The sequence below is a fragment of the Nycticebus coucang genome, chromosome 17 (genome assembly GCF_027406575.1).
Source record: "Nycticebus coucang isolate mNycCou1 chromosome 17, mNycCou1.pri, whole genome shotgun sequence".
Lineage (NCBI taxonomy): Eukaryota > Metazoa > Chordata > Mammalia > Primates > Lorisidae > Nycticebus > Nycticebus coucang.
In genome coordinates, this window is record NC_069796.1 from 12705236 (window position 1) to 12727172 (window position 21937).

General features: G+C 46.8%; 1 protein-coding gene across 5 annotated transcripts in view; it reads right to left on the reverse strand.

Annotated features, from left to right (window-relative positions):
* Positions 1-21937, reverse strand: part of MCC (MCC regulator of WNT signaling pathway) — a 425555-nt gene that overhangs the window by 120106 nt on the left and 283512 nt on the right. Inside the window, exon 1 of one of the 5 annotated variants that reach the window (XM_053566017.1) lies at positions 13861-13984. The exons of 3 other annotated variants lie outside the window; for them this stretch is intronic. Coding sequence is in view for 1 of the 2 variants with exons in the window: in XM_053566016.1 (XP_053421991.1) it covers positions 8593-8640 (48 nt within the window). In the remaining variant the exon portion in view is untranslated. Of the gene's footprint in view, positions 1-8592; positions 8680-13860; positions 13985-21937 lie in introns of those variants that run through there. One more of the 5 variants, XM_053566016.1, reaches the window with a different exon arrangement.

A 21937-nucleotide genomic window follows, 5' to 3' on the forward strand; every position in this document is an offset into this window, starting at 1 on the left:
ATCTCACACATCTGAAATGGGATTATTTAACTAAGAGGAGACGAAGGCAAATTCGCCGGAGCTAACAAGTGTATGAAGCACTCTCACAGGGGGATTCACCGGAGTGCACAGCGAGAGATAATGGGTTTGCATTTCAGCATGAGGGACTTGGGCTTGCTCGAAATGTCTTTCTCGACAGCGATGCCTGTTATGTCTTAGAAGCTACAGCAATGGTGATGGAACTACTCTCCCGGAAAACCTCTCCAGGCAGGGGCAAGTCTCATGTCTCTGAGATAACATGGATGTGGTCCTGCCTGGGAGTTGAGGCTGCAGCCTCTGGAAATTCATTCCAGTCTGATGATTCCCTCGTTTCACACCAACAGACGCGCAGGGCAAAGAAGGTGAGTCGAGAAGCGAGAGGCGGAGGCTACAGAGGGCATTTCTCCGCATGTGGCTGAGAAAAGCACTGGTTACTCCAAGGGAAGCACCCACGCCGCCAAGCTAACCTTTTCTTTCTTTCTTTGTTAAATCCTGGCAATTAAGACTCCTAACAGAGCAACATTTACAGGGGCATGGAATTTGCACACTTCATTCCCTGCCACGCTTTGGCCAAGAGCTACGGAATTTACACAACTGCAGGCCCAGGGCTACCCAGGAAATGACTAAAGAGGACCAAATATCCACGTGCAGTGATTGATACGTAAAGGAACAGCACCATGGCTCTACAAAGTACCAGGCCAGAGCAAAAAAGGTATTTAGATTTTTAAAACAATCTCCTTTCTGGGGCAGGGAAACCTACCCATAACTATCTCTTTCCTCTTTCTTTTTTTTTTTTTTGTAGAGACAGAGTCTCACTTTATGGCCCTCGGTAGAGTGCCATGGCCTCACACAGCTCACAGCAACCTCCAACTCCTGGGCTTAAGCGATTCTCTTGCCTCAGCCTCCCGAGTAGCTGGGACTACAGGCACCCGCCACAACGCCCGGCTATTTTTTGGTTGCAGTTTGGCCGGGGCCGGGTTTGAACCTGTCACCCTCGGTATATGGGGCCGGTGCCTTCCCGACTGAGCCACAGGCGCCACCTTCTCTTTCCTCTTTCAATAACCACCTTAAAAAACCCAACATTTTTCAAAATTGGTTATAAAAATTAACAGTTGAAACCTACCTCATTCCAGATATTACATTCTTTTGGGCAACCGTTTTATGTTCATGAAGGGAAAGTACAAACACAGCAAATCATTTCCTACCAAAACATACAGCCTTTGAGTATTCTCGTAAAGCAACAAAGTTCCACTGAATTTTCTTTAGTCATCTCCCTACCTAGTAGGATATTAAACCAGGGGCATGCCACAGCATGCCTATTTGGAGCTTATATACATTGGACATGCTTGTGTCCACATGACAACTAAAGAGCAAAAGGAATTCCTAACTTACATGTGGAAGAGCATTACAATTTTGCTGAAAATATGCCCCTTTTTAGATAAATTCCAGATGTTAAGAGTACCTTCACATCCATCTAGACCAGCGCTTTCTATGATTCTGTTCTTTGAAACATTCTGAAAAAATGTACTTGCCTTTCTTCCCCCATTACAATTATGAACAAATACATAGAGATTCGTGTACTTAAATAAAAACATTTGGTTTAAAAAAAAAAAAAAGATAATCTGGCTCGGCGCCTATAGCACAGTGGTTACAGTGCCAGCCACATACACCGAGGCAGGCGGATTTGAACCCAGCCTGGGCCAGCTAAACAACGACAACTGCAACAAAAAATAGTCAAGTGTTGTGGCGGGTGCCTATAGTCCCAGCTACTTAGGAGGCTGAGGCAAGAGAATTGCTCAAGCCCAAGAGTGTGAGGTTGCTGTGAGCTATGACGCCACAGCATTCAGCTCAGGGCAACATAGTGAGACTGTCTCTCAAAAAAAAAAAAAAAAAAATTATCTATGCCCAATAGAAATATGTTATTAGCGTATACAGAATGATAAATCTATGCAATCTGAAAGATGATAATATAAAGCAGACCATGTCTACACTGAGCTCAAATTCCAGAGCGTACCATAGGCACAAAACCCTTCTCGTTTACGGAACTCAAAATCTCCAAGTTTGGATAGTCGGTGCAGGCCATCAGAACCCCTGCTTTTCTGCTGTGTCCGTATGTATATATTTATTTAAGTCCTTCCAGTGGGTAGAGGTAGGACGAAGGAGGCCACAGACCTGAGGTAGGGAGGGGAGAGCCAGGCAGGGCAACAGACTTGTCCACAAGGCTAATTCCACTTTATCCCTACCATATGTGAAACAAAGACCCCCTGAGTCCAAAGCAGGCCCACAGCAAGCAGTAGATTAGATAGGCTCCAGTCCCCATATCACATAGCGATTTCTCCAGCAGGCAAGGCAGAGAAGGACCATTCCGTGTGACGATGGCTAAAGCAAACATCACTCTAAGGCCAGCCCTCTGTGCCTCCTCTGCCCCGTCCCCAGCCCACCATGAATGCCTTCCCTAGACAAACGTTGGAACTCCCAGGGCCCCAGACTCCCTGCCCTCTGCCACGGGGACAAAGAAAGCACAGGCCCTGCTTTGCAGTGCTCCTATGTTTGATGGGTAAGATGGAAGGAGTGAGAAAAGAAGGGATTGAATGAGAAGGGCAGGGGGAGGAGAGAGAATGGATTGCCCTATACATGGAGGTAGCTGGTAATTCTGAAGGAAGCCAAGAAACCTACAAGGACAAAGGAAAACAAGGAAAAGATAATCGAAGGAATTAGCCTTATAGTTAATTACATGACATGGGTCAAGATAATTTTTACTGACTTTTGTATGTTTAAAACAAATCCCTTTGAAAGACTTTCCCTCTGCAGAAGTGTTCCTGCACCCCAGTGTGGCGGAGCCTGCACACTGCCCCGCAGTGCCATCCCCACAGCCTCTGATGGGCAGGACCGGCATGGCCAGGCACACCAAGGAGCCCTCCTGTTTAGATAATCGGGTGGCATCGCTTGTAGACTGAGAAATAGCTGGAGGCTGTTCTTGGAAAACTGTTCTCCCACTCAGACCAGGTCAGCTGCTCAGGTGCAGAGCTACGGGGTTAATGTGGATGTTCAGAAACTGTGTGTGGGCCACATTCTGACCATGGGAGACACACAATGGTGGGTGTCTTAAAATGCATCGACTTGCCATCTTTCCGTGAGCGATCACCTTTTGAACTGCTGTGGGAAGACCTGGGAGAAAACTAGAAAGCTCTGCAACCAGGCACTGCCATGTGTGTTTGTAGGGAACAATCGGAGGGCTGTCTACAAAACAAAATGCCTCATTTCTTTTTTTTTTTTTTTTGTGGTTTTTGGCCGGGGCTGGATTTGAACCCAGCACCTCTGGCATATGGGACTGGCGCCCTACTCCTTGAGCCACAGGCGCCACCCCAAAATGCCTCATTTCTTTAACAGCAGCTATTCAGGCAGCAAGAGGCAATTTAAAGACCAGCCAGCAAAGTGCATTATTTGGGAGATCGGCATAGAGGATAATGTTTCTATTCTGCTCTGGCTTTCACACATTGCTCAGCTTCACTTTGGTTAAATAAAGTGCTTTCTTCTGGGGATGGCAAGTACGAGACGCCTCAGCTACAGCTACTATGACAGAATTAGATTGGCTGTACCGCAGATATCTAAACTCCAATGCAAAATTCCTAGGACTCTTAGTAAGATGTACAAACGGTTTTTTTTTTTTTAAAGGACAAGATCATTAGCAGGTCTAGTCTTTATGGAAAGAAGTAATTAATGCGGTGCCTTAATTTAGAAGATTTTTTTCTCCTTTATGTCACCTGTTTCTTTAAAACAGGGATACAACCAGTTCCTTTATTCCTTTTGATTTTTTTTCTCCTTTTCTTCTTTGGACTTTATTTCTACTCCATGGCAGAATCATCCTGCTTTGCCAAACTGTGCAATGTTCCATTTTCCCACTTTTCAGGCAAGAAGGTCCATCTATGATAATTTCTGATAAACCGCACTTCGCAGATGGTAGGGAGCTTGCCTGCTATTTTTGTCCCTGTCCCTAAAATACGTAAGGGCCCAGCCTCTGCTATGCACACCCACCACTGGGCTCTTACCTGCTCTGACGGCTACCTTACCCACCTTCTAGGGGGACTGGGGGAGAGGGACTGCCCATATAAGTGTTCTATGTCACAAACATTATAAAAACGTTGGTCACAGAGTGCAGTTCAAGGTAGTATTTACTGACTTTTGTATGCAACTCTCTTACTTGGGTCCTTAAAATTTATCTCTAACATATGACGTTTGCCTCTGTTTATAAAGTTTGACAAGGAGTCATGCTATACACTCTAGCCTCTTTGTGAATGGGGTCAGTGGTTACAGCAAGCAACTCTTGATGTGTGTTTTTGGTCCCACAAAGGACGCCTCAGGATTACTGATCTCAAGATTTGAAATCTGAGGCAATCCAGCTATTGCCAGATTGCCAGCGGTACCTTTAGGCTGATAGTAGTCTCCTAAAGTAAAGGGGGGCGGGGTCTGGCCCCTCTGCTGGGTTTTCTGCATCTTGAACTAGGACTCCAGGGAAGTGCTGAGTATGTGCGTCCCATCCCAAGAAGCTTCGGTTTCAAACATGCCGGATGCTCTTCAGAGCCATCTCTGTTTTGTAAGGGAATCTGGCATGTCCCAGAAGTTCACTGGAGTGTCTGCCCATGACACAAAATTTCTAATCACAACTGCCCTGATTCATGAGGAAGCTCCTAAGACAAGATTGGCAGAGAATAATCACACCATAGCACAAGGTAACTTCCCATCAGATAGGGAGCCGTTCTCTTGAACCTACAGAAGAAAGGAGGAAGCATAGAAAATAGCTGTTTCATCCCTCTGGCGCCGATTAGCTTGTGTCTCTGCCCCCAACTGTATTAAGCTTCAGTTTGGCAATTAGCAAAATGCACAGACAAGAGAATGTAACTGGTGGTTCTGTGTCCTATATCGTTTCACAGATGGTTACTGGGCAGCCCCAAGAACAGAAGCAAAGGAATTCCCCAGAAATCGTGACATATCTTAGAACAAAGAGCTTCAAGGATGTCTGCTTGTCACCCCAGGAAGCCCTGGAACTCATCAGCAACTGACCCTACTGCAGGAACCCCCACATCAGGAAGGAGCTTCTCCCTTCCCTGCCCCCCATGACCTATCTCCCACAGTTCTTGACCAACCAATAGTCCAATGATTTGACCTAGAGAAAGTAAAATGAAAGCCATTCAAATGTTGGCTGAATGACTTCAGGCACCATTGGAACCTTGAGAAAGAAAAGAATTACTATTTGGGGGCAGGATTCTATATGGGAAGAGGCAGAACCCTTTTCTCCAACTGTAGGAATAGAAGAAACCAGAGCCATACCAATGAATGGTTTACACAAGACATATTTCTGCTCAAACAATCCAGGCACCTGAGTTAATACAGACCAAGTCTGACTCAAAAATTTGAGGCAGGATTAAGAGAGGACTACAAAGTTTCTGTCCAAATGACCATGAAACTATAATAACCTGAGCCATCAAACTCACCTCTTTAAAGTTAACAGCTCACAGCAACCTCAAACAGCTTAAGTGATCCTCCTATCTCAGCCTCCCGAGTAGCTGGAACTATAGGCGTGCACCATAACACCTGGCTAATTTTTCTATTTTTAGTAGAGATGGGGTCTTGCTCTTGCTCAAGCTGGTCTTGAACTTCTGAGCTCAAGCAATCCTCCCCTCTTGGCCTCCCAGAGTGCTAGGATTACAGGTGTGAGCCACTGTACTCAGCCAAATATTTGTATATTTTTATATAAGCTTAGTTCGGTATTGAAGAATAAACACAAAGCTGTTAACACTGGTTGAAGAGGAAGATAAAAACTTAGAGGGGAAAGACTGAGGGGGCTTTTTTATGGTATATTTCTATATTGTTTGACTTGTTCAAGTGGGCATGCATAGCTTTTGTACCTTGAAAGTCTAATAAATTATTATTCTTGAAAACAAATAGACATGTCAACAAATTTTGAAAAATGGACATTAACAATGCAAATGTAAAATTATCTCAGAATTATGAAGAGTAGAACAAACAAAATAACGAACCCCATTAGATCATACTTGAGACAGTCAAGCTTTGATGACTCAAAGCTGGAAAGAGGTACTACAATTAGTTTTCCTTTGATTTCAGGGGCTTATTTATTCTGCTTATCTCAAGACAGAGCTAATAGACCAAACAGTTTTGAAAGGTCCTAAATGATTCTTAACATTTGGGTATATTCCAGGAAGACTAAGTTAATTTAGCTATTCACAGCTATTCACATTTGACAAGGAAGATGCAAATTAGATCACTGTAGTTAGTGTGCGATTAGCCACTCAAACTGGTGGGTGGGGGGAGAAGTAGTGACAAACAGATATGATGCCACAGGTGCCACAGTGTTCAGAGGGTACCAAAAAGGTGTATGCATTTTAAGAAAGGAAAAAAAGTGTATTAAAGTTGTAACACTCAATATATACCAATAATGTTTATTATCTCATATATTGTATCTTGTATCCCTTGTAATTGCAAAAGTCAGACATGACTTGAATATTACAAGTTTAATACAGGTTTTTCCTTTTCTTGAAGTACGTATACCTTTTTTTGGCACCCTCTGTATTTGACTTTTGAAAACCTCGTTCAACTTGCTCAGAAACGTATTTAGGAGGGCACAGGAGATTTGTAGATTGCAAATACGCTACGGATTGCCCCAGGGGATTAATTAAAGATCAACCACATGATATTTCTCATAATGTACTCTAAAATACACTCAACTTTAAGGAACAGACAAAATCATCCCCACCACCCCTAGAGTACTTTTTGTGAATGTCTTTCACCCTGTGGGGCATGATCAGTGAACAAATGGGTCTTGAGATAAAATTTAGCATGTTGTGATCAGCATGGGTCTTGATTAAAAAAAAAAAAAAAACCAAAAAAAAAAAACAGAGAAAGATAAAGAAAAAAAGAAGTTTGAAAATCACTGCCTTAAATATTCTCTTCTTTTCTGCGCCCTATCTCCTACCTCCTACTCCAAACAGCAGGAAAAATCACTTTCTCTCAAGTCTGGATAGCCACATCCTGTGCCAATTTTCGAGGAGCTGATTTTCCCATTTTTAAAAAAGGTAACTTTAAGTACCCATTAGAAATTCAAGAGATAATTCTATTTTTTCCACCTCTCAGCAAGGTGTTTATTATAATGCATAAGAGGCTTTGCCTTTGGATTTCTCACTGAGAAATGGTTCCTAAGTGCCCTTTTCTCTTGCTCTATATGTTAAAACACCACATAGGAAGGATCGCAGCAGTAGTCAAGCTGCGGCCAGGCTAGCTCCTCAGGACTGCAATAACCGCGCAGCACTCGAAGCTGAGGAGCGGAAGGGACTCGCCCGCTGCCCACCACAGCTAGTAAACCCTCAAATGGAAAAAGTTACTTCCTTGCAGCTGTGTTGCCAGCACTTGAGAATTTATCTAAAGACTACTTACTGTTAGCATCAGAATTCCTGGGGGGAGGGGGAAAGACATTTACTAATGAAGCATATTCCTCAACACACAGGAGCAAAACACTGACCTCAAAGTCCAAGAGCTAAGGCTAACAGCTCCCTGTGCCCCAGCCCCGTATAACCAGCTACCTCTGCACCTGGAAGGGCACACTCCACACGGCCCAAGCTCAACCCGCCTTCTTCCCTCCCAAGACAACCCACGCCGCACATCCACCTTGCTGCACTGTCACCAAGGTCAATTAAATCAACAAATAAGGGCTCAGAGCCATGTTCTACAGGCCCGTCTGCCTAAAGGGTATCCTTTTCAAATTCTCCCTCCACATCCCTCACTCTCATCAATTTCTGTTTATTTTATCTGGTAAGTGTTCCTAGAAACCATCCACTCCTCCTGGAGCCCATCATCACCATCCCAGCTCAGGGACCACAGCTCACCTGGATTGTAGCAATAGTGTTTTTTTTTTTTTTTTTTTTTTTTTTTGTAGAGACAGAGTCTCACTTTATGGCCTTCAGTAGAGTGCCCTGGCCTCACACAGCTCACAGCAACCTCCAACTCCTGGGCTTAAGCGATTCTCTTGCCTCAGCCTCCCGAGTAGCTGGGACTACAGGCGCCCGCCACAACGCCCGGCTATTTTTTGGTTGCAGTTTGGCCGGGGCCGGGTTTGAACCCGCCACCTTCGGTATATGGGGCCGGCGCCTTACCGACTGAGCCACAGGCGCCGCCAGCAATAGTGTTTTAATTGCTTTCCCACCTCGAGCCTTCTCACTAAACTAATCTCTAAAGCCAGAGTCAACACTCTCAAGTGTAATTCTGATGATATCGACTCTCTTGCTAAAACAGAAATGCAAACAAACAGCAGCTCCTTTTCACTGGCTGCCCTTCACCCTCAGGTTGAGTCCAAATTCCTCAGCCTGGCCTAAGAACCCCCTGCAGGGGTGGATTACCATGTGGCACCCCCAGATTCAGAAGTGCAGCTCCTGGACCAAATCTGAGCTTCACACAACAAATCCTTTTATTAAAGGAGTTCTTCTATAAAATTTTATTTCAGTCAAAAGGCCCACTCAGGGATCTAGAAGGCCACACACGGCCCCAAGACCGCAGGTTTCCCACCTGAACAGGGGCACCACTCCCCATGTCCTCCTCGCCCCCATCAGGCATCCACCCCCATTTCAGCGGCCTTGTTCCTTTGGTCTCCTCTATGTCTGTAAACTCCTCGAGGGCTGGGACTGTGTCTATCTGACTTCCAACATCCAGCACTGTGCCCAGCACAAAGCAGGTACTGAACAAATACACATTAAAGATTAACACGGATCAGCTCCTCTGCAATAGGAGCTGCAGGAGGAACCAGGCCAGGCACCGGAGGTCATCGTGTGATGTGCACAGTTACACAACGTGGACTTTCGGCAGCAGTTACAAAACTATCCCACCAAATCTCTGAGGTACACAGGATGGAAATCCAGGGCTCACCAGTCATGCAAAGTCCTCAGCTGCACCATCAGAAAACAAAAAGGAGCTTTGTAATCAAGGATATAATCCTGTTTATTATTACAAACAATGTTCTGATAAAGCATATTTTTCCATTAATACCACTTGATGGAAAGAAATTACTCCCCTTCTCCAAAAAAAAATCACAACTATAACGGCTATTAGGTTTCTCCAAGGTCCTTTCCATTTTTCAAAATGTTTGTGTTTTTCTTTAAAAAGCTGAGAACATAGCACACATATATTGACGATTGAGTGTTATTCTGTGTAGATTTTCCCAAGTGGGTATACAGTCTTGATATTTACAGTTCTAATGGCTGAGTAAATGCCATCCAGTCAATACATCATACTGTCCTTAATCATATTTCGGTGGTTTCTAATCTTTAATAATTTAAAATAATGCTATAACAAACATAAAATAATATATTTTCTCTTTTAAATAGAGTTTCACTCTGTCGCCCTGGGTGGAGTGCTGTGGCATCAAGCTCAAAGCAACCTCAAACTCTTGGACTCAAGTGAGCCTCCTGCCTCAGCCTTCCAAGTAGCTGGGACTGCAGGTGTGTGCCACAAGGCCCAGCTAGTTTTTCTATTTTTAGTAGAGACATAGGCTCGATTTTTGCTCAGGCTGGTCCTGAACTCCTGAGCTCAGGCAATCCACCTGCCTCTGCTTCCCAGAGTGCTGGGATTACAGGTGTGAGCCACTGTACCCAGCCTGTGATTTCTGTTTTTTTCAAATGAGAAAATAATTTTTCTCTTTATATTAGAAGATTATTTCACTATATGAAAGAACAAGAAAGAACAGGTACTTGGGACACTGTCCTCCTGAACAATACTCCAAACAGTGGCCAATGTAAGAATAGAGAGAAAAGAGGGCTTGGGAGGAAGAACACAGTCTTGGTGGACACAGAGGAGAGAGTGAGAGAGGAGACGGCTGTGAGTGGGGAGGGGAGGCCTGACACGGGAAAAGAGGCTGAGTGGACAGGGTCTGGATAGGTGAGGCAGAGGTGGGATATGCTCCCAAAGGCATGGGAAAAGCACTTCTGGACTCACCCACAGTCCTCAAACACTTCATTACGACTTTTTCTCCTGCTGCCCCTGCTCAGAAACAGGACATGCCCGTAGTGAGTGGACCATCTCAGTACCTCCCAGAGAGAGGGCAGAAGATGTACAATGGCCATGTTTGGGATGACAGACTCAGCGCACTCTGCCCACGGCAGGTGGTTAACTCAGCGATACTCCCTTCTCACCCCCGAGCCTGGCCCTTGCAGGGAGGGCTAGATTTCTGCCAACTTCCAGATTCCTTGCTTTGTAGGCCTCCTGTAATTAAAATTTGATTCAGCACTCATGTAAATATCATTTCGCATGCTACTGTCTTCCGCCATTGTTGTGCTAACCTCAACACTGTTCCCAATCCACTTCCACTGTCAAAGAATAATAAAATCCTCCTAGATAAATCTCATTCTTAATTAACATGTTCTGTTTTCTTTCCCTCCTACCGTACCCTCCCACCTTCTAATGGAGGGCAAAGGGGATCCAAAGTCCTCCTGCAAACACAGAGCTGTGGTCTCAAGGGATTATGGTCCCATTTCTATCTACTCCATTTATTTTATCAAAAAACCTTATAACAATATTTACGCATTCTCTAAGAAGCCAGGTGACTGTTAAGCCTTGAATTCAGCAGAACTTGAACATAAAAGAGGGGAAAACGATCAACAAGTCATATTTTACCAGTAAAATGCTATACAGCTCACGTACCATCCCCCGCACCACACTTCTCCCACGCCTCAGTCAATACCCTACAGAGACCCTCTAAGAACACAGTCTGTGCTTTCAGCAATAACTGACATCCCTGTAAATCCATGTAATGTTGAGAAAATAAATCCAGTGCTCTCGGCTGCCCACACAGCGCCATTAATCTTATGCACAGTACCACTGCCCTTGCTACCCACTCCCTCCATCTGCTTTAAGTAGGGCAAATGTTTCACTCATGTTAATTGTTCTGACAGATGAGGATCAACACTGCTTTAATCCATTTGCAGCCGAGCACGGGGAACATTTGTCTTCTCAAATGCTGTTAGAGGCCAGTACTCTGGCGGTTAGTAACACAAGAGCTGCCTCAGGGCAGCGCTCCCTAGTCCACAGTGACTGGATGGACTTCCCTCCCAGAGAGAATTCAGGGGAAATTCTTCCCGAAACTGGTTCAAGATTCTTCAGCTGCCATTGTGGTTGTGTTTTGATCCTTTAAAAACGGCAGATAGTAGAACTTTATTAAATTAAGACACATCGAATTGATCCCTTATTGATTTCGTTTAAGATGCTAGTCTTTCTTCTCATTTACCAATTAATAATACGCAAGTTCTCTAAAAGACAAATGGATGCGGTTGAATTTCTCAGAAGGATTTTGCTAAGAAATTCAACAACCTGGTTAGGAACTGCATACATTTTGGCAAGGATATACCCTGCACCTATTTAAAATCTATTAGAGCCAAGGTCTGCTACGTTGGCAAGAGCATGGGCCGTTAGTCAGAAAAACAAAATAAATTACAAATATGCAAAGTGATTTGTGTCCTTCTTGTTCCTACTCAGTCCCTACTTTGCAAGTTACCATTTACCCCTTTTATAATTTAATCTAAAATCATTCAGAATTGCTTACTCTAACTTTGAAGGGCCAAAGCTTCGACTGCCAAATTAACTAAATCATACGAATACAGAAGAGTCTCCCAAACCTCCCTTCAAATGTTGAGACCAATATGTCTCTGCGTGAACAGAAGACATTTAGTAAGGCAAGTTAGTCTGAACCTCCAGAAACAGACAGTTTAGACTATTCTTAAATATGAATTTTGAGGGGAAGCTTTAATTCTCAGCAGTTTTTCAGCCAGGTGCAGTGGCTCATGCCTGTAAACCTAGCACTCTGGGAGACCGAGGCAAGAGGATTGCTTGAGCTTGGGAGTTCAAGACTAGCCTGAGCAAGAGCAAGACCTTGTCTCTAATAAAAATAGAAAAACTTGGCTTGGTGCCTGTATCTCAGTGGCTAGGGTGCCAGCCACACATACCAGGGCTGGCAGGTTCGAGCCCAGCCCAGAGCCTGCCAAACAACAATGACAACTATAACAAAAAAATAGCTGGGCATTGTGGTGGATGCCTATAGTCCCAGTTACTTGGGAGGGTGAGGCAAGAGAATTTCTTAAGCCCAAGAGCTTGAGATTGCTGTGAGCTGTGATGCCATTGCACTCTACTGAGGGTGACATAGTGAGACTCTGTCTCAAAAAAAAAAAAAAAAAAAAAGAAAAGAAAAAAGAAAAACTAGCTCAGTGTGGTGGCAGACACCTGTAGTCCCAGCTACTTGAGAGGCTGAGGCAAGAGGATCACTTGAGTCCAAGAGTTTGAGGTTACTGTGAGCTGTGACACCACGGCACTCTACCCACAACAACAAAGTGAGACTCTGTCTCAAAAAAAAAAAAAAAAAAAAAAAAAAAAAAAAGACGGTATCAGGTAAATTTTAGACCAGTGCTATTTGTTAGAACACCATGACCAGCCTCAAAACGTACTGATGAAAACTCAGAAGTGGATTCTGGAAGCTACACTTTTACCAGGACTCAAGGGTTTGGCTGGGCTGTTCTATTGTTTATAATCATTGAGGTCAACAATTAACAAAATAAAACATAATACATAAGAGATTCCAAAGATTTATCTAAACCAACAGCATTCAATGAAAATACCCTGGTGACTCTGAGGTGGGATGTAGATGGGAGGCAGTGCACAGAAGCCTTAGCTATGTTTTGATGTCACCTGCAATCAGAAAAGCAGGCTCAGGTCTGACTCTGCTTCTCTGGGCCTCAGTTTTCTCAGCTACAGGATGGGCCACCTAAACACCCCTCCTGCTCCCCAGCTCCCCAGAGAAGTGAGAAGAGAGAAGAAGTGAGACCATGTGTGTAAACAGGAACTGGAAACAGGAACAGACTTCAAACCTCAAACCAAAATGACGTTCACCCTCCTGGACAGCTCCCTTCTTCACATGTGCAAGTCATGGTTCTGAAACCAAAATTGTGCAAAAATGGAAAAAAAGCAGTAACAAAGCCAGCTCCTAGGCACGGTGTGGGACCGCAGTCCCTCTGTACGTCCTGGGTCCCTGTCTCCTAGGCACGGTGTGGGACCGCAGTCCCTCTGTACGTCCTGGGTCCCTGTCTCCTAGGCACGGTGTGGGACCGCAGTCCCTCTGTACGTTCTGGGTCCCTGTCTCCTAGGCTCGGTGTGGGACCGCAGTCCCTCTGTACGTTCTGGGTCCCTGTCTCCTAGGCACGGTGTGGGACCGCAGTCCCTCTGTAAATTCTGGGTCCCTGCCTTGCCCAGGGGGCCAGTCCAGTCCCCAGGCAGGCGCAGTGCTCTCTGCAGCCACCTCTCCCTGTCCATCGTCGACTCCTCGGTATTCCCAGTTCCTTCCCAACACCCGAGCCATGCCCTGCTGACCCACATGGTGGAGACGCCCTGGGCTTATGCCACACGAGGGTTGCTCTTTACCTGACAATTTAGTTTCTACTTTAAGGAGACTCCCCCCTCCTCCCCCCCAATCCACACACCTAATTGAAATGCTTTTAAGGAGGGCTTATAGCAGAGAAGGAACTGAAGTGTGCAACGCACGTTACATAGCGTCCCAGCAGAGCACACGGGAGCCTCCCAAGCCCGGCATCTGTTCTCCCATTACAGCATCCAAGCCGGGCCCAGTGCTGGAGTGTCGTGACAGGGCCCACATCCTTTGTAGCTCTCTCAAAATACAGGTATCGGGTACCTCTGTGAGCCAGGCATTCTGCAAGGCATGGGAGTAAAAGTTTAAGACAATCTCCTATTTTCAAAAGCTACACAAAGACACTCCCTTGGGAATCCCAAAGCACTCGTCACCTCCTTCCCCGTGTCACCGTGAGGTCCGTCCGTCCGTGCTGGTCTCCACACCTGACGGTGAGCTCCTGGGTCTCCCCAGGTCCGTGCCCAGCACAAGCCCTCACACCCAGCAGTGCTCAGTACATGCTTGTCCGAAGAGGAACCGCCGATCTAGACAGCAGGAGGATGTACACCAGTGACCCTGCTGTCACGGAAGCCTCGTGACGAGGGTCACGGTGATGGTTTCATCATGTGCCACAGACAGCACAAGAGGGTACAGGGCAGCTCCACTGGAGGTGAAGTAGGGAAGTTTTCTTGGAGAGTGGGCACCGGAGCTGAGCCGTGGAGCGGGATCTCAACAGGCAGGAAGGAGGGCAGCTGGGGAGGTGTCCGAGCCAGCAGCACAGCTCACACGAGGCCGGCAGGGATTTACACCGGGCTGTGGGTGCCGGGCCAGGCTGGGTCTCTGGCTCTCTCGGAGGCCCCATCTGCTCCTGTCGCATTACTGATTTAAAGGTCTGAGTGCGGTGCTAGTAGCCGCAGTACAGGTCTTCACCCTCCTGTGAGAAGAGCTGGATTCAAGCCAGAGAGGTCTGAGAAATCTAAGTGCCGTGTATGAGAAAGACAAAGAAGTGAGGCACAGAAGTTCTTCCTCCTCTCTGAATTCCAACCTTTTCAATGTCTGCGACTTACTTCAACATTATCTCTTCTTCCTTTAGGTACCAGGTCAGAGAAAATATGTCACAGTACTTTTAGAAACATTCTCTTCTATCTTAGAAGAAAGGAGTGTGGCACCAATGTCAGGGAGTGTGACTAAAACGCCATGGCACGTGGCCAGTGTCCTCCCTCCTTCACACGCTTCCCTCCCTCAGGAGGGTCTGGCTTCAACCAAGTGCTCCAAGAATCCTGGAAGGGGACACTGATTAGCTGCCTCAACTGGCCGTCCCACCTCAGCAGCATTAAGAGGAACACTGTACCCAGTGCAGGGAAGGGCCAGGGTCGGACCATACTCCGAGCTAGTCACAGTCACACATCTGGAGAAATGGGATCAGGGGACTGACTAGTGAGGAGTAGTGGTCAGGGCTCTCTATGTTCTGTCTTTAAAGAGGCTCAGGGGGAAGAGAAAGGGTGAGCAGAGCAGAGGCCTGGCCACCCCCTTCACCCTCCCACATGCCTGTGCTTTGCCCACCCAGTCTCCACAATTTCCCACACTGTCCTGAAGTCCTGCAAACCGAAGCCCACAGGGACTGGTGTATCCTAAATCACAAAGTGACAAGCAGAATGTCCAACACCAAAATCTGTTTTAACTGCCCCAAGCTCATGCAAGAGACAACGGCCATTTAATTTTTAGAATGATCTCAAAAGAACTATAACGTCTTATATTTCACTTTTATAAGATTGTTTTCCCACTTATTAGCACCATATATTTATTGAGATGGATTTGGATAATGCCAATATTCTAGCAAAACATCACAGGATAATTTAGGTCCTTAACCTAAAGCTCTGTTTCTACTTAAGATCTTCAATTTAAAAAGCTACAACATTACCTTCTATTCTTTGCCACCCACCCTGTCCCCAACTCAACTGGTTTTCCTTAGTGGTCAAGTATACCTTAATTTATTTCTTTTTAATTTTTGGTTTGGACTGGTTAGAAAGACGCTGGGAGAAAAATCAGATCAAACTGCAAAACTGTATTTTGCTGATTGGTGGAACAGTATACTGTTTTCCTCCGTAGGAGTTCAGTTTCTCTAATCCTATAGGAACAGAGATCAGCAAGGCTTATTTTTACTAGAAATAGCAAAAGGAGACAGACAGGTATAAGTCCAGTAAGTCTCAAGCTGCGAAATACAACTTCTTTGTAAAACCCTTACATTTTATAGACAGAGGTGCGCTGGGCAGCCTGGCAGCTTCCCTGACACATGTCCAGTCCTAGCATTACCACGATAGGCAAGCAGGCCGTCTTAACTTCACATAGAGAACTCACAGCATATACTACAGGGAGAGAAGAAAAAAGTCACTCTAGGAACCTCTGTTTGCCTACAAACCCACATCTCACCGCCTCCACCTTTTAACTGAGAGGGATGGGAGAGACTGTGGAGGAGCCAGGAAAGATCTAACAGTATGCGGTCACATGGCATCAGGACATGCCGGCTGCTAACTGTCCCTCGTGGGGGAGCGCTGCCTTTACGAGGACACAGCAGGCTCGAGGGGTTGAATTCATCCACATTTGGATCCTGACAGTCTAAGGTGCCTCCAAGATGAGGTCCCAAGTCCCTAGGAAGTCAGGGGAGTCCAGAGGGAGGAGGAGGGAGCTGTGTGAACAAACAGAGCAGGTTACACAGTCAAATCTTACTTAAGGAGATGGAAGTCCGAGGGGGAAGCTCTCCAGGCCTGAGAGCTATAAAGAACGCCCTGTAGCTCTGACCCCACAAGGAACGTTCCTGCCCTCCCTGTGAACTCACATACTTGACTCCTCAACAGAGACCGTCTATCTCATCTCGTTTGAAATTCTAAAAATCTTATTTAGGAGATTCTGAAATTCCTGGACATGTGATATCCCAACCTGTAAGAGATCAGAAGCCGCAAATTAAAAGGCTAGAGACAGCTTCTCAGATATCAGTAAGAACCGCCAGCTGACAGAGAGGTCCGAGAGAGAATTGCTATTTTCAAAAGCAAACAGACTTTAAAACTCAGCATCGGTCTAGGAGTGCTGAGAGGGACTAACAGGCATGCTGACATAATTTATTGCAAGTGTAGGAGAGAAACATGGCTTGATAGCAGAACATATAAAAGAGATTTAGGAATTCAAGTTCAGAATAAGTTCATTATGAATGAAAGATGCCATAGCTGCCATAGGGCTCTACAGTCTTAGGACATAGTAAGAGGGACTGGAAGGGGAGATGACGGAGGTGGTCACCGCTCCTTGCCCTGTGCTGGTCACTTAGCTCATTTCTGGACTCCTTACTTTGAGAAGGAAGAGCAGTTACATGTGTACTCAGGTAACAGCTATCAAGACCGGGAAGAGATTTGAAAATGGAGAATGAAAGATTTTTGTTTTTTTGGCGGGGGCTGGGTTTGAACCAGCCACCTCCGGGATATGGGGCTGGCGCCTTACCCCTTTGAGCCACAGGCACCGCCCATAAGATTTTATTTTTAAGTAGAAGGGCAGTGGGGTGGGGGTGGGTGAGAGTGCATCAAGTCCATGTGGTGAACTGGCTCGGAGCTGCTGCAGAGGCAGGGTGGGCTGGCAGGGTGGGGTCCCAGCGTACTCTGCACACCCAGGCCTCAGCAAGCCCTCGCAGCGGTTAGCGTGAGCTGAGCACATCCACCGGATCCCTGTTCAGCCCTCCAGCCCCACTTCCCACACTGGGGAAACCCGGAGTGTGGGTGGCAGAGGAAGAGCCAGCAGCTGCTGGAAGCCACAGTGCATGCGGCTCAGGGGCTACAGACACATCTCCCTTCCCACCCCCTCATTTAAGCCTGTTTTAAATATGAATGGGTTTAACATAAAAATATGTTTCTACATTTCTTTAAACAATCGCAACTTAGGTGGCCCAAGGCTTGCATCCAGCATGGTAACAGTGGACTAGAGAGGGGGCAGCCTTCCCCTTGGCCACTGTCCCCTACAGTTAAAATTACGTCTTTTTTTTTTTTGTAGACACAGAGTCTCACTTTATGACCCTCGGTAGAGTGCCGTGGCATCGCACAGCTCACAGCAACCTCCAACTCCTGGGCTTAAGCGATTCTCCTGCCTCAGCTTCCCGAGTAGCTGGGACTACAGGCACCCGCCACAACGCCTGGCTATTTTTTTGTGTGTGTGTGGTTGCAGTTCAGCTGGGGTTGGGTTTGAACCCGCCACCCTCGGTATATAGGGCCAGCGCCCTACCGACTGAGCCACATTATGTCTTTTTCAACGAAAGCAAATAAAAGCTCCTCACTGCTTCCCCTAGCTAGCCTGCTCCAGAACAAGCCACACTTTTACTTGCTGTAAATGCAACTTAAAATATTTTTACATTTAGGACTCACCCAGATATATCAGAGAACAAAGCAAAACGCATGTGGGCTTTCTGTTCACCGATCAGCCCTGGGAGTGTCAAGCTTATGCACCCCTCTCAGGGGCACCATGCGCTTCCCTCTGCTTCCTGAGGGATGGAAGTTTCTAATCTTCCTTTATTTTAGGGCAGCAGTTCTCAGCCAAGGGCCATTTGCACCCAGAGGACATTTGGTAATGTCTGGAGACATTTCTGGTTTCCAGGGCGGGAGTGGGCAGGGGCTGCTGCTGGCGTCTGCTGGGTAGAGTCCAGGAGACTGCTGAAAGTCCTATGGTGCACAGGCACCTCCCCAAGCAGAGGAGGGTCCACTAGAACCCTGCTTTAGGGGCGTTTCTGAGAAGTGCCGGCCTCTTAAATCCCTACTCAATACTGCCTCCTCCTAACGGTCTCCCTGCCAGAACTGAAATGCATCCTTCTGTTTCTCATATTTTAAAACATAAAGACAAAAGCCTCGATCATGCCACAAATATGACAACGTTTGCTGTGCGTTGTTCAGTCCTTATTTGCACCATCTCACCTAATTCTCACCTCATTGCTTTGTGACAGGCAACGCAAAGAATCTACTAATGGGGCGGTTAGAAAGACAGGTCGGCTCTGCACCCGGGCACCAGGACCTGGATCTCTGCATCACCTCTTGTTAGCTTCATGATTGTGGACAAATTTCCTCTGTGTCTGCTTAGGAAAATGGGGATAAAAGCACCCTCAACTTGCTGGGTCGTTGCGAGGATCAGAGGAGCCCAGGATATTTCAGGGCTTAGCCGAGTCTTTTACGTTCTCAGGCTCCCTAACCTTCCTTCTCTAGGAGAGAAAGTTGTAGGAACACATTTCTTGTGATGTGAAGGCTAACACATACACACAGGACCAAAACAGAAAAAGGAGACAGCCTTGTATCACAAATATGAGCCAGCACCGTGGAACACACCAGGCTCCCTGGAGTCCTGCTGCATACGCTGAACAAACCCAGGGACAAAGACCCAACAACGGGGCAGAGAGGGATCAGCCATGTGGCCCTGCTTATCATTCTGGAGATGGAAAAGTAGAAGCAAGAAATCAGGCCTAAATCACCTTCTCTCATTCCAAGAGTTTAAAAGGAGATGTAAAAGGGGCCGTGCGTTATTCAGAGATCAGGAGGCAAGAATCTCACATGGAAACTGAAACGACAAACACAGCCTGTACCGGTGCCGGCCTGTCCACGTCACACGCAGCCTGTGGTTGTCTCTGGATGCCCCACTTTCTATTACAACTCATCACAATCATGACTGGGCAATGTCAAGCTTCACAAAAAGAGAGCCAGCTGACGAACTAAATTCTTCTAATTGTTTACGAAAAGGAGGTGGAAAAGATTCTCATTATCCCAGTAGTGGCATGAAACAGGTAAATAATCCCACACAATCACATGTTCTGCCACAGGATACCATGCGGTTCACATGAACTGTTTCCAAGGCCAGCCACAGCGACCCCAGGAGCACGGCTGTAAAGCTTCTATTATTTAATGAGCAAACTGGTTCAAGAGACTGAAGGCCTTGTGTTTTCATATTCACTAAGTAAAGATACATTACAGACAACGGCATTGTGGGGAGGAGGGGAGTGTGTTAGGTGGAAGACTCGTACACTACATGCTTCCCAGGGACACGGCATGAAGAGGCTAACCCAATCGAGCCCGAACATCACCGAGAGGGCTGCGCATTCACCGTGCCCTTAATCAGCGTGACAGCCCTTCAGCTGGGTGCCACTGATCATCCTCATCTCACAAGCGTCAAATAACTGAGGCTCAGAGGTGGGTTACGGGCCCAGGGCCATACAGCTGCTCAGGGGAGGCTCCGACAAAACATCCGCTTGACTATAAAGCCTTTCGCTCAGGTAAACTCGGAGCTAACTAACTGTAAGAGGGCAAAGACTATGAGAGGCCAGGATTAGATCGTGTGACTGAGATGAAGACACTAAACAGGGACAAGCAAACGTAAGGGAACCCTGCTCCTCCGTGAGACAAAGCTCGACTCTGTGCAACGAATCTTCTGAAGGCCAAGCCCAGAGACAGCGCCACTTCCAAGGAGTCGGGCTGTCTCCCGAGCCCCAGCAAAGAGCTGCAGAAGCATCCAGCAGGCCAAAGGGGACACTGAACTGAGGCCACATTACCACAGACATGCCCACTCTTCACAGGCTCCCAAGGCAACGTGTGCCCTCTGACACCAGGGACTGCCGCTGCCCTCACACATCCCCGCTGGAAGAGGCTAGAGGCTTACTCTGTAACCAACAGTCAACTGTCCCCTGGAGAGTGCGGCTATTGCTGGGGGCCCTGGTGGATGTACCCACTGTGGACCATGAACCATCTCTCTGATTTCACAGGAGAGCAAACAGCAACTCTGAAGTGTTAGCCTAATTTTACATTTCAACAGAAGATAACAGCACTCGAAGGACCAATGAATGGTCAAAGGAGAGATGGACCACACTGGTTTGTAAAGCCTGCAAGCCCATTTTTATAGGTGGCAAACTTGAGTCTGAGCAGTTAACTGGACGGACCATCCAGGATCACGCTGACACACTGAAGGCAGAGTCAGACGCAGGTGACCCTAAGCGTCACAGTCTGCCCCACTACACCATGGACAGAATAAAAATCAACTGAGCAGATCAAAGTAAAAATAGACGTGAACCAACTGCGAACACGGGGGCTGACTCCAACCACTGACGGAGTAGTCAGTCTGGGGAAATCATTTGTTTACACTTTGAGAAAGGAAGCCCACTGTGTTCAAGGACAGGGATGGGTATCCCCAAATTTAACTTTAAAAGGCTAGTCACTCACTCTTTATTAGCCACAATCCTGAACAGCCACCCACTGAGAGGCAGACCTGTAACCTGCACCATGAGCAAAGCTGTGCGTCATTCCCGTAGGAGGAGACCCAGGCAGGTACCTAGAGAGCTTCACGGGTCCCCCCAGGTCTCCCCCGGCTAACGGCTGCTCAGGGGCCTGTGTCAGCCTGCCGCCCCCAGGCTCAGCCTCACCTCCTGCAGCCCATCACACCACAACCCAGGTTCTTCCCTTAACACCTCATAGGTTTAACATGCCTGAAGGTCCCAATATTTCCTGCCTAGACGGCTGCCATGACAATAGTGTTACTGCCGTAACAATCATGGCCAAACTGCAGTTGTAAACTGAACTGACTTTGGGGTACCAGGTCAGGCAGTAAAATGTGAGAGAACTGGCACATTTCTCCCCTCACTTGCAAGGGCGCTCTAAGTCACCGACACCGTGGCAAGCCACTTGATCAACTTCCATATGGAGTCAAGACGTCAACAGGGAAGGTCAATGGGGAAGGACAGCCACAATAAACAGGGGCCACAGGTAACCATGTTTCCCTAACCTACCTGGCAAGGGCCAGGTCACATGGGAGGGGAAAGGCTGTGCGAATTCTCCAGTGCCAGGGAACTCTGCGCCATGTGCCTCACAAGGGGAGCTTGGGACAGCAAGAGGAGATGGCTATAAGGTAAAAACAAAGAAAAGTGACTCAATCTGTGGGAAAACAAACTATGTCAACATAACATGTGTATCCACTAACATTCTGAAATTAACAAACACACACACCAAAAAAAAAAAAAAAAAACCCTAAATCCGTGGGGGAGTCTCCTTTCTGAGTCAGGGCTGAAGAATGTAGAGCGAGCTGGTATTCGCTGTCCCATCTGCTGATAAGAGCAAACAGATTAAACAACCACAAAACAGAATGGTGGAGTGAGCCGCAGAGGCTGGTTCGATACAGAAAAACCTGAAGGTTTGAGACTCACAGCATTGGAGCTGCAGAAAGGCTGTGCCCAGGAGCCCAGGGCAGGGCCGGAGGAAGTGGGGGTGACGCAGCCTCTGAGTGGATTCCCTTATGGAGAGGGAATCCCTTATGGAGAGTCTGCCTCATTCTGAGAGGCAAAGAGAAACAACAAACACCCCTCAATTTAACGTCTGGTGAACACAGGCCTATCACCACAAGCACAACTGTCCCTAAGAAGAAATGTAGTCCAGAGGGTGAGGGAGAGGAAAGGGACGGTGTAGCCCAGTGCCC